Raw genomic sequence first — 18,563 nt, forward strand, 5'->3', positions numbered from 1 at the left:
TCTGACTGGCTTTCCTGGTTTATTCCAGATGTATGGGCACCTTTGTTAGCTTCTGCCATTTTCACGTCTAAGAAAGTGCCAGTCTGGAGATAAATTATCCCAAAGGTCTGTGACGATTGGATGACAAAACTTTCTGTGAATTATAAGGTTTTATTGAAATGAAGAAGATTAAAGGATGAGTTCTTTAATACACAACAAAGATATATGCACCACAATGTTCATAGCGGCTCTATTTATAATAGCCAGAAGCTGGAAGGAACCCAGATGTCCTTCAGAAGACGAATGGATACAAAAATTGTGGTACATATACACAATGGAATACTACTCAGCCACCAGAAACAATGACTTAACCAAATTCTTAAGAAAATGGCTGCATCTAGAGAAGATCATCCTGAGTGAGATAACCCAGTCACAAAAGAACAGACATAATATGCAGTCACTGATAGTGGGATGCTAACCCCAGAGGCTTGCACTCCCCCAGAAACAACTCACAGACTGTATGAAGTCCAAGAAATAAAGAAAACAAAAAATATACATATATTCACAAAACAAGAAGACTTTGACTATTTCCATGTTGCGTTTTGTTTTGCTTGTACTTTACGCTTATTGCAACTAGTACGTTTTCAATGCATACTGTCAAGCCCTTGAAAAAAATCAAGTACTGACTAAAAAACATATTTACATGGTTTTATGTAAAATTTATTTTAATGTCTGAAAAAACAGTACTGACAAAAATGTATAATTTTAAGCAAAAAATGTTTAAAATCTTTACATTTATCTTTGTTTTGCAAAATAAAGTCATTTAAAAAAGAAAAAAAAAAGGATGAGTTCTTTTATTGCATGACACGCCCCCTGCCTTGTGGCATACGAACATTAGTGTCTGAAGTTGCTGTCTACCTTAGACAAGGTTATTGCTCTTAGATATGTTTCATTTTTCATGAACAATAAGCTTTTCACATGTAAATTTTTATATAAAGGCACAGTAGTGTGTGTTTCACCACTTTCTAGATTCCATTCCTTTATGCTTTAATTAAATTAATACTTCGTAATTTATGGAGTCTTTCACATTTAAGATATTATAATTCCAATGTGTTCTGGACATGGAGGATAGCTCATCACTCTAGCGATTTTTAAAGCCTTCTTTCTTTTCACAAATGGAAACAACTATGTAGTAAATGTAAACCATAAAGGGAGGCAGGGAGTTGGCCACAGAGAGTATCCTGAGCAGCCTTCTCAGATGCCCTTTACCGTAAACCATACAATAAAGGTGCCATGAGATCAGCAAATACATGTAGCACTCCTATGTGGTGGAAATTGTTACATGTGTATACATGGCATGGGCAGACAGATGTGACTTCTCATTTTCCATTTGTCATCATCGTCATCCTCACCACCACCACCACCACCACCATCTTCAGCCAGACCATCATATAGTCTTATTGGTCTTTATTGCTTACTTCATTGCTTACCGATGCATGGGTTAACTTTGAATCAGAGGACTGAATCCACTACTATAAATTCAAGTACAAGAAAACTAAATCAAACAGCTCAAAAGCAAGTAAAGATATATTTCCTCCATGGCCACCTGGTTTCCCATCTGCCTTTCTTTTTATCCCCAGTAGATTTATGGAGCAGTGGTTTGTTTCCTGGCTCTGTTCCAATAATAACTACTGGTTTTCTCGGAAATGTCTTAGAATAAAATTGGACTTTACAAATAACCCCTGAGCATTACATAATTGAAAATTAAATATAATTGTAAAAATTAAGTGTTAAGTCTGTTACTTGCCTTGGCTAAACACATAGAAGGAATATAATAAACTTAAGAATTTAAAATGGATGTAATTATGCATATATGCTTGATCATCAAAGAAGTCAGCCAAAAATATGCCTGATTCCCTTTCCAAATCAAGTAGGTCAGTATCAGCGAGCATTTAGAAGTCTTTGCAAAATAGAGTTGACACACTATAATCTTTAATGGCACAAATTCCCGTTAGCATAACTGCTGCATAAATAATGTTCATTATAGTGATTAGAAATGTTACTTTCTTAGAGCAATCAAAATTTCCTTTCATCTCTCTATAGTAGTACCTTTTAAGATGCAGGTTTATGACCCATGAAATCAATTTAGTAGGGTACAATCAGCATCTTAGAAAATAGATTAAAAGAGACAATTTCATTGCTTATTGTCCATGTAAAAATTATCTCAGGTATCTTAAACTCAAATTTTCAAAGTGCAACACGTATAACTACTTGATAATGACATAAACTGTATTTTGTTTTGTAAAATACTATGCCAAGCCCCTTCCCCATGAAAAATTGATATTTTACAGAATGATAAATAGATTCTAGGGCTGACAGGAAGATGATGCATAGTTTCTAGTTTCATAAATTTCTAAAAGCAAAATGTTTGCACGGAATAGTCATGGTTACCATGTCTTACTGATATCCCATCCCTTCTATTTGCTGTGAATTTTGTTCATGGGCATTATCAATGGAATAAGGGTATCTTAGTCATATACCTGGGCTCTTAGGTTTGGACTAAACCATTTGCTAGCTAGCTTCTCTTGAGCACATGCTGACTAGCTCTATGCCTCCATTTCCTTATTTATAAGTGAGGCTCATGATGAACTGGTAGCCTAACTATTGTGCAGAATCAAAGAATAAATGCAATAAAAGCTCTTTACAGTTTTGGATACAATGGGACTTCAACAAGTCTTACTTATTGATATTATTACTTTCCTCATGATCTGTATAGGAGAATAGAAAATATTAGAGTTTCTTGTATCATTTTTGTAGCTTTGATTTTGATAAAGGAAACATAAAGCCCAGAGTGTGTTTTTGGTTCAGCCTGTGCATGGACCCCATGACACTTAATTGTCCTTCTCAGTGTTTATATTTGTAGTTGAAAGAAAATATAGAAATGCAATATATGGAGAAATAGCTCAGTGGTTAAGAGCACTGACTGCTCTTCCAGAGGTCCTGAGTTTAAATCCCAGCAACCACATGGTGGCTCACAACCGTCTGTAATGAGATCTGAAGCCCTCTTCTGCTGTGTCTGAAGACAGCTACAGTGTACTCATGTATAATAAATAAATCTTTAAAAAAGAAATATGTATAGAACCATGAAAATAACATTATACAACCACACAAAAATCACTGTATAAATCTCACTCACATCATGGCTTACAACTTATAAAATGAGGTGAGAAACTAAGAGTTCAGCCAGTGAATGTCTAAAAGAAATATGGAATAGAGTGTAGGGGAAGAAGAATGAGAATAATGAGCTTGTTTTGGGATCATTTATGATAAGGAAGATGTTCCTTATATAATCATGTTAGTAATGGCCTCTTATGTAAGGGACTATAAGTTGACCTGGGATACACCATACATACATATGAGGGACTGAGAAGCTCCTGGAGGGGTGATCAGGAATCTAGTGAATACATATGACACCCAGTAAGTGGACAGGGAAGAGAGCCAATCACATTTGTCTAAGAGTCTCACGTGATATGGCGAGAGGTCAGATATTTTGGAGCTTAGTTGAAGTTTAACAATTAGTGTTGCATTGTTCAGAAGGTTACTTCACCCCTTGTAGCTTTTCTTACTCCACTGGCAAAGGAGGATTAAATTAGTTCTGACATCATATAGTTCTGCCATAATTAATGATTACTGTAATCATAAAGAGCTTGGCACAGTCGTCATATAATAAGTCTTCAAGAAAATAGCAAAAGTGAAAGAAGAGTAATAGACCAGAAACAAAGAATGACGTAACTGTCATTTTAGTGTGAATTATGGAATACCAAAGCCGCCACTGGATCATTGGGCAATCCACTCATTTTCTTATCCAACAGAAGTTAAAAGCTTCGTGAGCGGGACTAAGCACAGTGCTGAGATGGTGAGCGAGCAAGCTTTTGTTCTCGTTGGGATTTTACCCCATGGAGGCTGTGGCTATTGGTCCTGCTGAATTATGGGGCTAGGCGAGAACACAGATGTTTGCAGCTGAGGACCATACTCAAAACCATTTTCGGCTTGTTTGTCTTGTACATGTCTGAACTTCCGAGTTGAACAGACTTAACTTTAATTTATTTATTTTAATACTTTAAATGTTCTGTGAAGTGTAGGTTGTGTATCAAGGCCTACTAATGTGGAGATTTAGTCTATGGGACCTGAAAGAAACTGGCCTTTGCTTGGCTCTGGCTCCAAACACGAAGGCAGGTAGTGTGACATCTTTGAAGGACTAGTGCGAGGGAGCAGGATCTTAAAAATCAAACTCCAATAACACAAGTATTACTGTGTTTATCACAGCAAACAGGTAACTTCCAGTTCCGTCTTATGCTCAGTGATAACAAAAAGTATTGACTAAGGTTTACTTTCTGCTTTCCTCTCAATGATATTTGATTTTTAATTTTAAATTAAAATTTAATTTATTATTCACACACACACAAACAGAGCTATATCTACACCAACACACTATGTGTCCTTGAAAGGAAAGTAATAATAATTATTAAAAAATTCAGATAACTTAGAATTTATGTACTACATTAACTTTTTGTGTAGATTTTTATGATTTGGTGGATATGAGTTGTATTTAAAACTTACAAAATTGAGTCACATACAACATATTTTTGTTAGAGGGCTTCAAGAGTGGTAGCAGTGTCTTACATGGATGGGTCACTGGCTGTCAGTAATTAGACATGACACAACATTTGGGGTTATATCTGTTAAAGGGACACGTAAGGTGTCTGTTTTAATCCATTAAAATTACTTTTTGTATTATGCGGACAGAGAGACTCTTACCTTTGAGTAATGCTGTCAGAATAGCTAAATCAATGTCCTGGTGGCCTTCTGATCCCATTCGAAACACTGTGATCTGCAATTTGAAAAGAGGAGACAATTAACATCACATTTTCCTCCAGAGAGAAATCAAAGGAATGAAATCGCTTATGAGCAGTGACTATTTTACTATCTCTGACATAGGTTCGTAACCACAGGGCAAGCACACATGATGATCAGTGGAGTGGGCCCCCTGCAATTGGTTGAGAAATGTGTCAATAGTCTCCAAGTGGGGACCATCTTACATAACTATGTGAACTGTGGTTATCAAATGAGATGTTCAGGATTCACAAAATATGCAAATTGTAACAAAGGCCATGAGTGAGAAACTGTGTTTAAAGATAGATCATGTCTATGTCCTGTTGAAAACGGTCCATTGCATGTGCACACGTGCACACTATAGCCTTCTCTACACTCACTCCTTAGCAATAGACATATGTGCTGGTTGTTTTTTGTCAACTTGACACAGCCTAGGTATATCTGGGAAGAAGGACTCTTTACTGAGAATATATCTTCATAAAATGTTCTGTAGGAAAATCTGCAGAACATCTTTTCTGTTTGATGTGGAAGGTTCCAACCCATGGTGGGCAGAGCCAGTCTTGAGCAGGTGGTCATTGAGTTTATAATAAAGTGGGCCTCTGAAACTTAAGACATGATTCTGTGGTTAAAAGCATTGGCTTTTTTTCCAGAGGATCTAGCTTCAACTTCCCAGCACCCCCAGAGCAGCTCACAACTTCCTTCATTTGGCAACCTCTTCTGGTCTCTGAAAGCTCCAAGCATGCATGCATAGCTCAGAAATGCATGTATGCAAAGCACCCATACACAAAAACTAAAATAATAGTAAACAAAAGAGAAAATGAAATCAGGCCGATCAAGCCAGGTCAAGCAAGCCAGCATTCCTCTATGGTCTTTGCTTCAGTTCCTGTCTTTACTGTTCTGCTTTGAGTTCCTGCCTTTATTATACTCAGTGATGGAGTGTGATATCAGGGTAGAAACCTGAAATAAACCGTTTCCTCACCAAGATGCTCTGGTCATGGTATTTTATAATAGCACTAAAAACTTCAACTAAGACATCATTCAGGGTTTTGACATTGGGATGTATATCAGAATTCATCCCTCTCAATGACTTTGAATGTCCTTTAGAATAATCTAGTAGTATGTCCAAATGATAAGAAATGGATGGTAGGGTAGTAAAGTAACAGCTTTTCCTTGGTAATATAGGAGAGAAATAGTCTCTGGGGAAGGATTACAGGAAGGAGATTAGAGGAAACATCAGTGAGGAACTAATTCTTCCCCAAGACTTAACTGTTGACAAGAGAGCTGAGAGACTCATTGTAGAGGAGATGTTTGTGCTAACAATTGATACTGCTACCATGACATGGCAAGTGGGAATAATCTCTACTTTTATGGTACTAAAGAATTCCCATCATAACCTTAAAATTCACCGACATTAAAAGAAAGTCCCAAGAAATGTTACTTATACGTACTCACTATGGTCATCAATGGCCCAGGTTTATGTTTCTGGGAGGAAACTTTTATGGGCACACAGGAAGCAGTGGCATTCATATTGATTCATAGCTCAGGATTTGTTTCTATTATGTGTTCAGAGAAGTGACCCTCCTCAGGTGCCTTTTCACTTTGTAGAATGCTGGCTTTAGAGAAGATTTCCAGGTGTGAAAGGCAAAAATAGGCAGCATCAGCAAACGGCATGGGCAGCATTTTAGAGGTATAGTTCAGTAGGAAGGGGAACAGAGGGTATAAGGACACATGCCCAAGGGACGGGTAAGACTCGTTAGTCAATGTTTCAGGAAAGAGGACCTCATCTGTACTCCAACTGGAGACGGCAATGATTTCTGGTTAACTATCATTGGTTCCTATAACGGATGAGCTGAAAGATGGTTTTGAAGCAAACATTTGCCTGAAAAACTTAGTGAAGGGTTTTTATAACAGAGCAAGGCTTAATCTATTTTAAGGAAACTTCCTGCCATGTTCATAAAGAATCTTGTAATAGGAAAGTATAAACTTTGCTGAAGAACAGGGAAGATTGCTAAATGATGGGTATCCTTAGTTAACCCATCAGGAAGCACAACACAAAAGTGTGCCAGTGCTCAGACAATGAGTTTACAGTTAGGTTTAATTTCAGCAAAAACTCCAAACATGTTTTTGTGGCTTTGATAGATTGATCCTAACATTTAAATCTTAATAACCACACGAAACGGTCATAGAACGATTCGATTCATCAAACCATAGAACTTAAAAACAGTCTGATATTGGCATTGGGAGCAGCGAGTAAATTATGAACTAGAATATGACCTGGAGACATTCCTACAAACATATGAGCATTTGAAGATGGCCAGAAGGAGAACTGTAAGTCAGTGGGAAGAAAGACTTTTATTTTCTTTCATCTTTCTCCACCTTCTTTCCCCATGTTGGCTCCCCCCACCCCTGTCCCCTTCCTTTCCCTCCCCCTTCCCCTTCTTTCTCTCCTCTCTTTTCTTGCATAAAGGGGTCTTATTATATGTCTGTCTTATAGTTATGAACTATGGCCTCAGATCCCCGATAGCTCGGGCTGGGGTATGAAGCACTGTCCGAACAGTAAGTGGTGCTGAAACACTTTAAATTTCTTTTCTATCTCACAGGTCACACATAGAAAATTCCAAATGGATTTGATATGTGAAAGTGGGTAAGAACTGAAATAAAATACAGGAGAGTCTCATAATAGGTGAAGGTTTCTTTTGTCTGATATGATGGAATTCTTAGAGTTATTCCTAAATATGATGCAAAGCACAGATCATATACACACATGTATTTTGTGTTACATATTCCTTAAAATAGCTTTTTAAAAAATATATGCCACACTATTAAATTTTATTTTTGAGGTTGTATTTTAAGTATGACATTTCTCCCTTCCCTTTCTTCCCTCCCACACTCCCTCTCCCAGATACATTACCTGTTGTCCTTCAAATTCCTGGCCTCTTTTTTCACTAATTGCTGTTGCATACATGTAAATGTATATTCATACATGTTCCTAAATATTATCTCCTAGTAAAATAGCCCAAACATCGTATAAAAGGAGTCATTTTCAAATTTCTGATCTTAGCTGTCATATGCGTTGACTAGGCAACCCTGCTTGATTTTCGTGTCTGGAGTCTACAAAAATATGTCCTCATTATGGAACATGACACTTTGGTCTGGATTATTTTTATCTCCTTTATGCACCTCATTTGTGGTTTGATTGTCTTCCCTAAATTCTTATGCTAAAACCTAAGGCCAGTGCAGTGGGTTACAGGATATGGGACAATTCCGAGGGTGTTAGGTCTTGATTAATGACTGCTATAAATTAGTATCAGTGTGAGAGAGCTCAAAGAAAACTGTCTCATTCTTTCTACTATGTGGAGACACTGCCATAAGGTACCAATTAGGAGCCTGGAAGTGGCCTCTACAACTTTGTCACTTTGAATTTGGACTTCTTGGCATCTAAAACTGTGGGAAGTAGATTTCTATTGTGTATAAGATACCTAGGTTATAGCAGCCTAGGTGAACTATGGCATCCCTTTTTCCAATTAGAAAAAGTCTTGATTCAGGGAATATGTTTTCTGTGTCAGGAATAGTGGTATGTATTTTCAAATACATTTTCTTCAACCCCTCATTTTATGTAATAAAATAAATGTATGCATATACATAAAGACAGATATATAAAATACACGATCAACAAATCATTGCCATAAGTATTTAAATTAGATGGAGAAATAAGGCTCAGTTATCTGTGCCTAGGACTCTTAAATAGTTATTCAAAACTGACCATTTAACAAACCGGAAGGTAGCCTTGCACAAAAAAAAAAATGATAAAAACACATCTCCATGTTAGTGGGGGAATAGCCAAGCGTGGATTTGGTACTAGGAATGTGTGGCTCTCATAAAGCCTCATGAGGGCAGGGGCCACCTGCCATATGAATTCTGATTTTGTCACTTGATCATTCAGATCCATTGTGTGATTTTGGGTATATTGTATACATTCTAATATAGAGGAAACATCCTAAAGAGTGCTTAACAATAATGGAGATATTTGATTTTTACAAAGAGAAAGCTATGTTATTCATTCAAAAGCTTATCTGGATCTCCACAGCCGGTTACTGATACGCTCTACTCTTTTACACCCTGATATCCCCTTTCTATAAGGTGGGATAACAGTAGTGCTTGCCTATTTTCATTTCTACAGGAAACAAACTGCATAGGATTCCTACCAAATAATTCTAAAGACTGGGATGGAGGGACAGAATCATAGATTCTTAAATTATCAGTTGCCTCAGACATCTTCCCCTGAATTCATCAGAAACAAAGATCAAATAAGATCTTGCTGAAAAACTCCAACTAAAATCCAGGAGTACTCACCCACCCGTCTCCATCTAAACAGAAACAAAAGGAGGGACCAGCTCAGTATTAACACTGGCCTCCACTGTGTCTGGAGTCCAGAGCCTGAGATGACCGTGAGGCAGAGTGTGTGGACTGGGGAATTTTCTGGTTTGGTTTCAGTTTGAGATGTTCTTCCCCAGGCTCATGTGTTGGAATCTTGATTCTCTGGCATTATTTTACACTTTTCTGGGAGCATTAGTTGATGGGGCCTTGTTGGAGGAAGTAGATCACTGGTGAATGGATCTCATGTGCTGCCTTGTCCCATGGTCCCTCTCCCTGCTTCCTGGCTGTCCTTAGGTGGTCATTCTCTTCCTCTACAACACAGCCATGGTATTCTCTCTTATTTTTCCTTAGAGCAGTGGAACCAGCTGACTCTGGACTAAAACAACTAGTTAAAGTAAACCTCTGCTTCAGTTTTTCTTTTTTCTTCTATTTCTACCATCAGGTCTTTATAACAGAATTTGAAATAAAATATAAAAAAGGTAGTCAAACAAAACCCATTTATGTGGTGTGTGAGTTATGGTCACAGGTGGATCTCTGACAGGGGCTTCTGGTAGGTGGTACGTGCCAAGTTAGACTTCCACAGAGTGCACCTTCTCCGCAGCCATCTGGATATTTCCCCTAGCAGTTGCTGAAAACCCTATAGGGTCCAGAGGAGAGACCAGAAGTGGCTGCAGTGTGTTCTGAACTCATGAAGGGATTCCAGAATGGAAGAAAATTCACATCCTGCTGGGGAAGGAACCTAGAGCAGAAGTGATAATTCGGCTAATTGGTTAAGTTAACTCCTTCCTCCAGAGCTGGAATGGACTGAAAGATATTACTGCATATCAAGAAGTTAATTGATAGCAGGTGGAGGGAACTTGGGTAGCATTTGTGCTCATTGTTTAAAAAAACAATGAACAAACTCAGTATCAAATGGGATTCTTTGCACATCTGCTCACCTTTCGAAGGCATAAACCTCACCGCATAATTAGGGAATCACATTTCAGATGGGAATCCTTCTGATGCAGTGGCCTGGCATGTTAAATTTACCCTGAGACATCAGATTGCCGGGTTTTCTTAACAACAGATGCTGACTTGGGGCAGGAAGGGGAGGGGGGCACCGATGAGCGGGAGTTTCTTTTTTTGATTTTATTGGATATGTTTTATTTACATTTCAAATGTTACCTGCTTTCCCAGATTCCCCTCCATATCCCCTATCCCATTATCTCTCCCCCTGCTTCTATGAGGGTGTTCACCCACCCACTGACCCCCTCCCCATTCCCCATGCTGACACTCCGAGTGGGGAGTTCCTAAGGCATTTATTGGGAGGCTTGAAGACATCATGGTGCTGTTGTTAAGGAGCTTGAGGTGGTATTGGGATGAAAGGACTTTGTAAAAATTTTCTTTCTTTCTTTTTCTTTTTTTAATTGAAGTGTGCCCATGCCCCATCAAGGACCTGGGGCTGACCCTGGGAGCAAGGGTGACCTTTCAAAAGGAGTCAAAGGCACACCAAGGAGAGCTAGGGACTCCAAAGATGTGCTGCACCTTATAATTTCCCTTGACTGCCATGAGATACCATATTGTTATCACTATCCTAAAACTTTTAAAACTTGAAGTGAAAATTAATTTCATACAGACACCCTCTACCACTCCAAGTGCTGGTAGCTTTATACTCTAGTCTTTGCTTTTCCCACTTGGCCCTTTCTTCTGGAGAACAGCTGCAGAGGTGACTATCAGGTCTTGCCTTTGGCCTAATGTTTCATGATATGCACATACTGCAGTGAATTTGGCCAGTCTCCCAAGGCACATTTTCATCTCTGTCATCTTCAGTATTGTTCCAGTAAGCATTCTCATGTGCATAGTGGGTGGGATGCTACATCTCAAGGATAAAGCTTTCAGAGTGGATGTTCTTGAGCCAGATGCTCTGGGATAAAGCTCCCTCATTGTTGCTCTGATTGTCTGTCCAGCACCCAAGCTCTTTCCTTTGCATATCTTGATTCTGATCATATGTGAAAGAAAAATCACGTATCTTTACAGCATGTGCTCTTTTTCTGTCATGATTCTGAAACTCTATTTCTTGCTCTTAACATTTCATACATGGTTGAAAACTCTTCTTCCCTCCCTTGTTTTCTTCTTGTCTCTGTTTATATACTCAGCAGTAAGAGGGGAAAAATTAAAAATGCATAAGTATTTTGGTTCATTTTGTTTCTTTTTGTTATTTAAGGGGCAGAAAAGGACTCAATATGGCTCACATTTTCTCAGATATAAATGTAAGTCTAATAAAAATGATTACTAAATAGAATGTTAGCTCGATTATTTTATAGATACTTTAACATAGAAGTATAGGTAATTTAGCAGAGGCTGACTTTTTAAAAAACTTACTGTAGCATTGACATTTTCAATATAAACACTAACACTAACTCCAGGACTTGTGTGACTTTCAAAGCATTATGGGATACAGGGAGACTAACCCAGTCTACCAGACTCAGTCAGGCAATCTGAGCAAGAACCAGGACTCCTTCCTGAAAATGAGTCTCTTGTTTATACAAAGAAAGGTGTGTGTATAGGAGTAATAGCAGGCAGAAAGTGGAGCCTCACAAAGCCTCACAGAATACTAGGAGCACAAATCAAAGGTGAGGGTTACTCCTGGGTATATAAAAAAATCTTCTTAAAGTGGTTCACGTGAAGTGGAATAAAAGAATCCTTTTTCACAAAGAGTCAACATTTCATTGAAAGAACAGTTTTCCTCTAAATTCAGCCTTTTTCCTGGACAAATTGCCCAAGCTTAGATAAAATTATTGTTTTTATATGGAAGGGAAGTACAGTTTTAAAGTTTACACTCTTCCCTTATTTCTCCCCATCTACCCTGGCTATTGAGCGGCCTTACTGCTTGTCTTCATTTTCATGTTGTGTCTCCTTACAAGTCATAAATTCGGTTTCTGTTCTTGTCATATCCAAGCCCTGCATGGCATTAAGTCACTAGGCTGCTTTCCTGACCATCCTCACCCAGTGCTCTGAGTGCAGAGGCTACAGCAGTGAAACAAACGCAAGAGACCCATGCCTTCCCAGAGCTCCATCCTCATAAGGGGAGATGAGAGAGTCTGTGCAGTGGGTGATGTCATGTTGTGAAATGTTCCATCCAACACTGCTTCTGCATCCTCTAAACTCCCCTCGCTCTGTCCCAGCCTTTGCTGAGTTCAGCCTGTAGCACCTTCAATTTTGTGGTATTTTTTCTCTACTGGACTTCCTGATTCTAAACTTTTCTCCCATCTCCTGATTCTTGCCCATAAAGCTAGTCTATAATCTTCTGTGTTATTTTTTTAGTAGCTTCCATCTCTATATAAAAACAGAAATTCAAGCAGGCGCTGTGCTTCTGGCTTGTCCTTTAGTCTCATATCTTGTTGACTTGCACAGTCACTGTTATGTTCCTTGTTGCTATCTCTATCACCGGCGGCCACAACCCAGGCCCACATACCAGATGTCCCACTCGTGTGGGGCAACCTGTTTCTTTTTTAGGACTCTGGTGCGTTTGTTTTCTTAGCTTTTGTCTGTTTAGTTTTTTCTTAGTGGACTCTGCTCCTTTTTCTTGGTCAACTATCTATAGGTGGTCTTCCACTCCACACAGCCACTTTATAAAGCTTTTCTATATACCCAGGAGTAACCCTCACCTTTGCTTTGTGCTCCTAGTATTCTGTGAGGCTTTGTGGGACTCCACTTTCTGCCTGTCATTACTCCTATACACACACACCTTTCTTTGTATAAACAAGAGACTCATTTCCAAAAAGGAGTCCTGGTCCTTGCTCAGTAAACATTTCTTGAGTGGATAAACTATCACCAAATGGTTGGGTTTAAAAGACTTATTTAAAGAAAATAGAGAATTTAAAGAGAAGTAGGCTATGCCTTACAAGTGTTAAGAATCAATTTTAGCCCAAGAGTTTATTGGATGCTCTGCTATTGTTGAGAGACTAAATGGGCATTGTGTGAAGGAGGGTGGGTGTATGACATAATCATTGTTTACTGAGACTTGCCATAAGTAAGATAATCTGAGCATTATCAGAGGACAGGATACCCCAAAATATGTTTCATCAAGATGTTTGAATCTTTGGTTCCATGTATATTAAACTGCACTCAATATAGGAAAATAAAAAAAAGTGTACCCAGGGAAATATAGCACAAGCATAAAATGACTTAGGGGGAACCTAATTAGTTTTTGTTTTCTGAAAAGTAAATGAGTCTTTTTCTCACTGTGAAAATAACAAAGAGAGGGTATGCTGCTGAATTAATCTTTTGGAACTGCCATTTTTAAAATCCAGGTCTCAGGTTAAACAGGAAGAGGGTATGGAAGAATATACTGGGGAAATTAAACCGACTCACTTTCAAAGTCCTATTTATCAGCTTAATTTGTGACACATTTCTATCACAGTAGGCATTGAGTCTGTGAAAACAGACAGAGATATTGAGCAGAGCTTTAGAAATGAAAATAACCATGACATTACAATGAAAGGCAGGCGTACGCTGCAAAGACACTTTGGTTCAATCGATCAGAAATAGAAAAGAACATTCCACAGCCCTTCCCTGCTGTTAGCTATTGTACGAATGACATCTGTGTTTGACAAATGGTTTGTTCCATGTCTGAGAAGTTTACAGAAATTCTATAACTGCAAGAAGATAATCAGCAAAGGAAATTCTTGTGACTTCAGAAAAGTCCATCTATCATAAAGTTAACCTGTAGATTCAAGGACACCAAAATGTCACATTAATGTTTCCAAAGAAGAAAGATTTCTACCTGGAAGTGGTTGCTCATGCCAGAATCCAATACTCAGGATGCTGAGGTTGGAGAGTTGCCATGAATTCTAGGCTAACCTGAACTACAGAATTAAACAGTCTCAAAAGATAAACCACAAGCACCATAGCCTGTTCTCTTGCCTCCACAGGACAAATACACATTTCTGAAATGTTCCATGTTTAAATTCTTAACACAATCTGCAAAGGCTTCACATGAAGAAAAGAGTTAAAAGCAATCTACAGATTCAAGGCAATCCCCATCAAAATTCCAACCCAGTTCTTCATTGAGTTGAAAAGATCAATGTGCAATTTCATCTGGAATAACAAAAGACCTAGAATAGCGAAATACATCCTCAACAACAAGAAAACATCTGCAGGAATCACTATCCCTGACCTCAAGCTATATTACAAGGCTATTGTGCTGAAAACTGCATGGTACTGGTACAGAAATAGGCAAGTGGATCAATGGAATAGAATAGAAGATCCAGAAATGAGCCCTCACATATATGGTCAACTGATTTTTGACAAAGGAGCTGTAAACATGCAATGGAAAAAGGACAGCCTATTCAACAAATGGTGCTGGTCCAACTGGCACTCAGCATGCATAAGAATGAAAATAGACCCTTTCTTATCTCCTTGTACAAAGCTCAAATGTAAGTGGATCAAAGATCTTCACATTAAACCAGGTACACTGAAACTATTAGATAAGAAAGTAGGGAAAACCTTAGAACTCATAGGCACAGGAGAAAATTTCCTGAACAGAAGACCAATGGCTCAAGCTCTAAGGTCAAAGATTGACAAATGGGACTTAATGAGATTGCAAAGTTTCTGTAAAGCTAAAGACACTGTCAAGAAAACAAAACGGCAGCCAACAGAGTGAGAAAAGATCTTTACCAACACCACCTCAGATAGAGGCCTATTATCCAAGGTATACAAAGAACTCAAAAAGCTAGACACCAGAGAATTAAACAACTCTATTAAAAAATGGGGTACAGACTTAAACAAAAAGTTCTCAATTGAGGAATATCGAATGGCTGAGAAACATCTAAGAAAGTGCTCAACATCCTTAGCCATCAGGGAAATGCAAATCAAAACAACCCTGAGATTCCACCTCACACCAGTCAGATTGGCCAAGATCCAAAACTCAGATGACAACAGATGCTGGCAAGGATGTGGAGAAAGAGCAACACTTCTCCACTGCTGGTGGGGTTGTAAACTGTTACAACCACTCTGGAAATCAGTCTGGCAGTTCCTCAGAAAAATGGACATAGTACTACCTGAAGACCCAGTTATTCCACTTCTGGGCATTTACTCCAGAGACACTCCAACACACAACAGAGATAAATGCACCACAATGTTCATAGCAGCTCTATTTATAATACCCAGAAGCTGGAAAGAACCCAGATGTCCTTCAGTAGATGAATGGATACAAAAATTGTGGTACATTTACACAATGGAGTACTACTCAGCTATCAGAAACAATGACTTAACCAAATTCTTAAGAAAATGGATGCATCTAGAGAATATCATCCTGAGTGAGATAACCCAGTCATAAAAGAACAGACATAATATGCAGTCACTGATAATGGGATACTAACCCCAGAAAGCTCTGAACACCCTAGAAACAACTCACAGACTGTGTGAAGCTCAACAACAACAGAAAAAGAATATATTTTAATTAAAATAGAACTGTATCACATCCCCCTTTCCTCCCTACAGCCCTTCCTAGTCTCTCTCCTATTCCCTCAAATTAATAGCCTCTTTTCCTATATTATTGTTACATATATATGTGTGTTTGTATGTGTGTGTGTGTGTGTGTGTGTGTATGTACCCACAAATACTTAATTACAACCTTAAAAAATGTATTTGAAATAAATAAAAAAAAAAAAGAAAGAAAAGCGTTAGACCTGGGGACTCAGTCATTGAATGCAGCATCTTTTCTTTTGTTTTTAATCCTTTTAACAGTGCTGGGGATCAAAACAAGGGCCTTGCACATGGCAGACAAGACTGATCTTTGACCAGCTCCAGTGCCTTTTAAAGTCCACCAGGTATCATTACATTTCCCCTGTGAGTGATAGTTCCTGAAAAATACTTGAAACAAATGATTAATATAAAATTAAAAGTATACACCCATTAAGATATGAATGATAAAGACTGTTGGAAGGGAAAACAGGAACTCTCATTGGCAATCATTGGAAGTTTTTATGCATACTATGGCTTTAGTTCTTTTTTTCCTTCTTCTGGTGTATACAGCGATGATATGATGGTTTGTATATGCTTGGCCCAGGGAGTGATATGAGGTATGGCCTTCTTGGCGCAGGTGTGTGACTGTGGGTATGGGCTTAAGGCACTCATCCTAGCTGCCTAGAAGTCAATCTTCTACTAGAAGCCTTCAGATGAAGATGTAGAACTTTCAGCTCTACCTGCATCATGACTGCCTGGATGCTACTATTCTCTTACCTTGATGATAATAGACTGAACCACTGAACATGTAAGCCAGCCCCAACTAAATATTGTCTTTTTATAAGACTTGCCTTGGTCATGGTGTCTGCTGACAGTAGTAAAACCCTAACTAAGACAGATGACTTGGTACAGGGTAACTAAGGATGCACTTTCAGGAACAGAACTCTAGGAACCTGAAACTTCTTCATGTTTATTTCCCAGCCTTCAAAAAGATGAACTTTTTGATAAAATTGTTAAAGTTGTCACTTTGTCAAAGCTACTGATTCTAGTAAGGGATGTATATTAACATGCAAGAGGCAAGAAAACCAGAGGAAATTGAAATATATAATTTCAGCTGAGAAAACAAAACAGCATTGGAAATAGAAATGCAAATTTAAAATTAGAATACTAGTATCAGATTCATTTATTTGTACCAAGTTCCATATGAACTATAGCCATCATCTAGTATCCACAGGGACTGGTCTTAGTACCTCCTTAGTACCTTAGTACATCATACTTAGACAATGCACAAGTCCCCTCAATTCAACAGAACTGTGGTATCTAGACTATACAGCTTTCCACATAGGTTATGTCAACTCTAAATGAATATCTACAAGTAACGTAAATGCTTGCAAGTAGCACTTTGGCTGTACTGTTTAATGCACTATGATGAGAAATGAAGTCTACATGCTTTTCAAATAGCTTTGTTTCTTGGCTGGTTGAATCTGTGCATGTGGGACCTGTGGATTCTGAAGGGATACTGTGGTAATTCTCCATGGAATGTTTTTTTGAAAAGCCTTCATATTTTGTGCTGAATAGTTGAGTAAAAATTGCTGCAGAGACAGAAATTGGATGACATTAATATAATTCCGGTGTGTCCTATAAAACTTCTATGAATAAATTTGCATATTATATAAGTGATTACTTGGCTTTGAAAAAGGATATGTCACTATACAATGGGCTTGGTTTATTAGTTTGTTTTTATCTCTTTGACCTTTGGTGGATAATCTGACTTAGTTTTTCTTTCTTTCTTTTTTGTAGTGAAAGATTGTCTTACAGGAAGAGTCGAGTCTATATCACTGTTCAGCTCCGTTACCCCAAGGGATCTTATAGATGAGCAAGTTGACAGTTAATGAAGGGAACGGGAGAAAGGTTGGTATACTTTGTATTCTAACCGTAGATTCTCTTTTTACCTTTTAAATCCCACCATAAATTCAAAACACTATAGGTCAGAAGTTCCCTACTATCTCAAACAGGCTGTAGCTTGCTTCTAACAAAGGCAATATACTTGCAATCCTGTGTGCCTTTTTTCTTACCTTGCCCCTCTCCCCTCCTCTCTCCTTCTCTTTTCCTCTTCCCCTCCCCTCTCTCTTCTTTCCATTAGCCCCCTTTGCTTCCCTGCTTTCTTTCTCCTTTCACAGAAGACAAACAGAAGCACGTTTGAAATATTATATTTCATGCCACATTTTCAATTAACATTTTTATGGATTATTGAGAACTTGTCAAGAATGAAGTTTTAATATTTGCAAGACATTTTGTCTGATAGAGATAGTTTATTTCACTTAATCAGTGCCCCCACAGTTAATTTATTACATTGTTTCTAAATGCTTGCTGTGACTAAAGATAAACGTTTGGAGTGTGGATCTAGTTCTGTATTTGGCATATAATCTGTAGGATAAATTCCTGAAATGTGTGGAGCGTCTCCCACAACTTGTGTCATAGCTAGAGCTGAGCCTTAGCATCAAAGTGAGTTGAAGCTCGTGTCGTCTTTGAACCTGATTTGCTGTGAGAAGAAGCTGCTAACCCCATTCACCAGAGTTGAGGGGAGAGCTGCTGATTCCAAAATGATCCTGGAGAACAGATCCCTGCCTTTGTTAAGAGAGCTAGATCAGAGCTTGTCCCTGGGTCTTCACTACTGCCAGCCACCAGGAGGAGCTTCAGTTCTTGTTTCTAACTCAGTTTGACATTCCTGATTTCCCTTTCAGTTCTCTGAAGGCTGCATAGGGTCTCTAAGGCCATTCTGGCTTATTTATATAACAAGGCACATGTAAGCAAAATCATTCAGTGGACATAATGCATGGGACTTATTTTACACTACATGAGTCATA

The 18,563-nt window shown here is 38.4% G+C and overlaps 1 protein-coding gene across 21 annotated transcripts in view; it reads right to left on the minus strand.

The window, feature by feature from the left end:
• TRPM3 (transient receptor potential cation channel subfamily M member 3) overlaps positions 1-18,563 on the minus strand; it is a gene marked incomplete at both ends in the record, with an annotated part of 816,961 nt that overhangs the window by 114,293 nt on the left and 684,105 nt on the right. For all 21 annotated transcript variants that reach the window (XM_080911710.1, XM_080911707.1, XM_080911721.1 and 18 more), the window contains one exon: positions 4,798-4,870. In XM_080911710.1, coding sequence (XP_080767836.1) covers positions 4,798-4,870 — 73 coding nt within the window. The remainder of the gene's footprint in view (positions 1-4,797; positions 4,871-18,563) is intronic.

The sequence above is a fragment of the Micromys minutus genome (genome assembly GCF_963924665.1).
Source record: "Micromys minutus genome assembly, chromosome: 2".
NCBI classification, from domain to species: domain Eukaryota; kingdom Metazoa; phylum Chordata; class Mammalia; order Rodentia; family Muridae; genus Micromys; species Micromys minutus.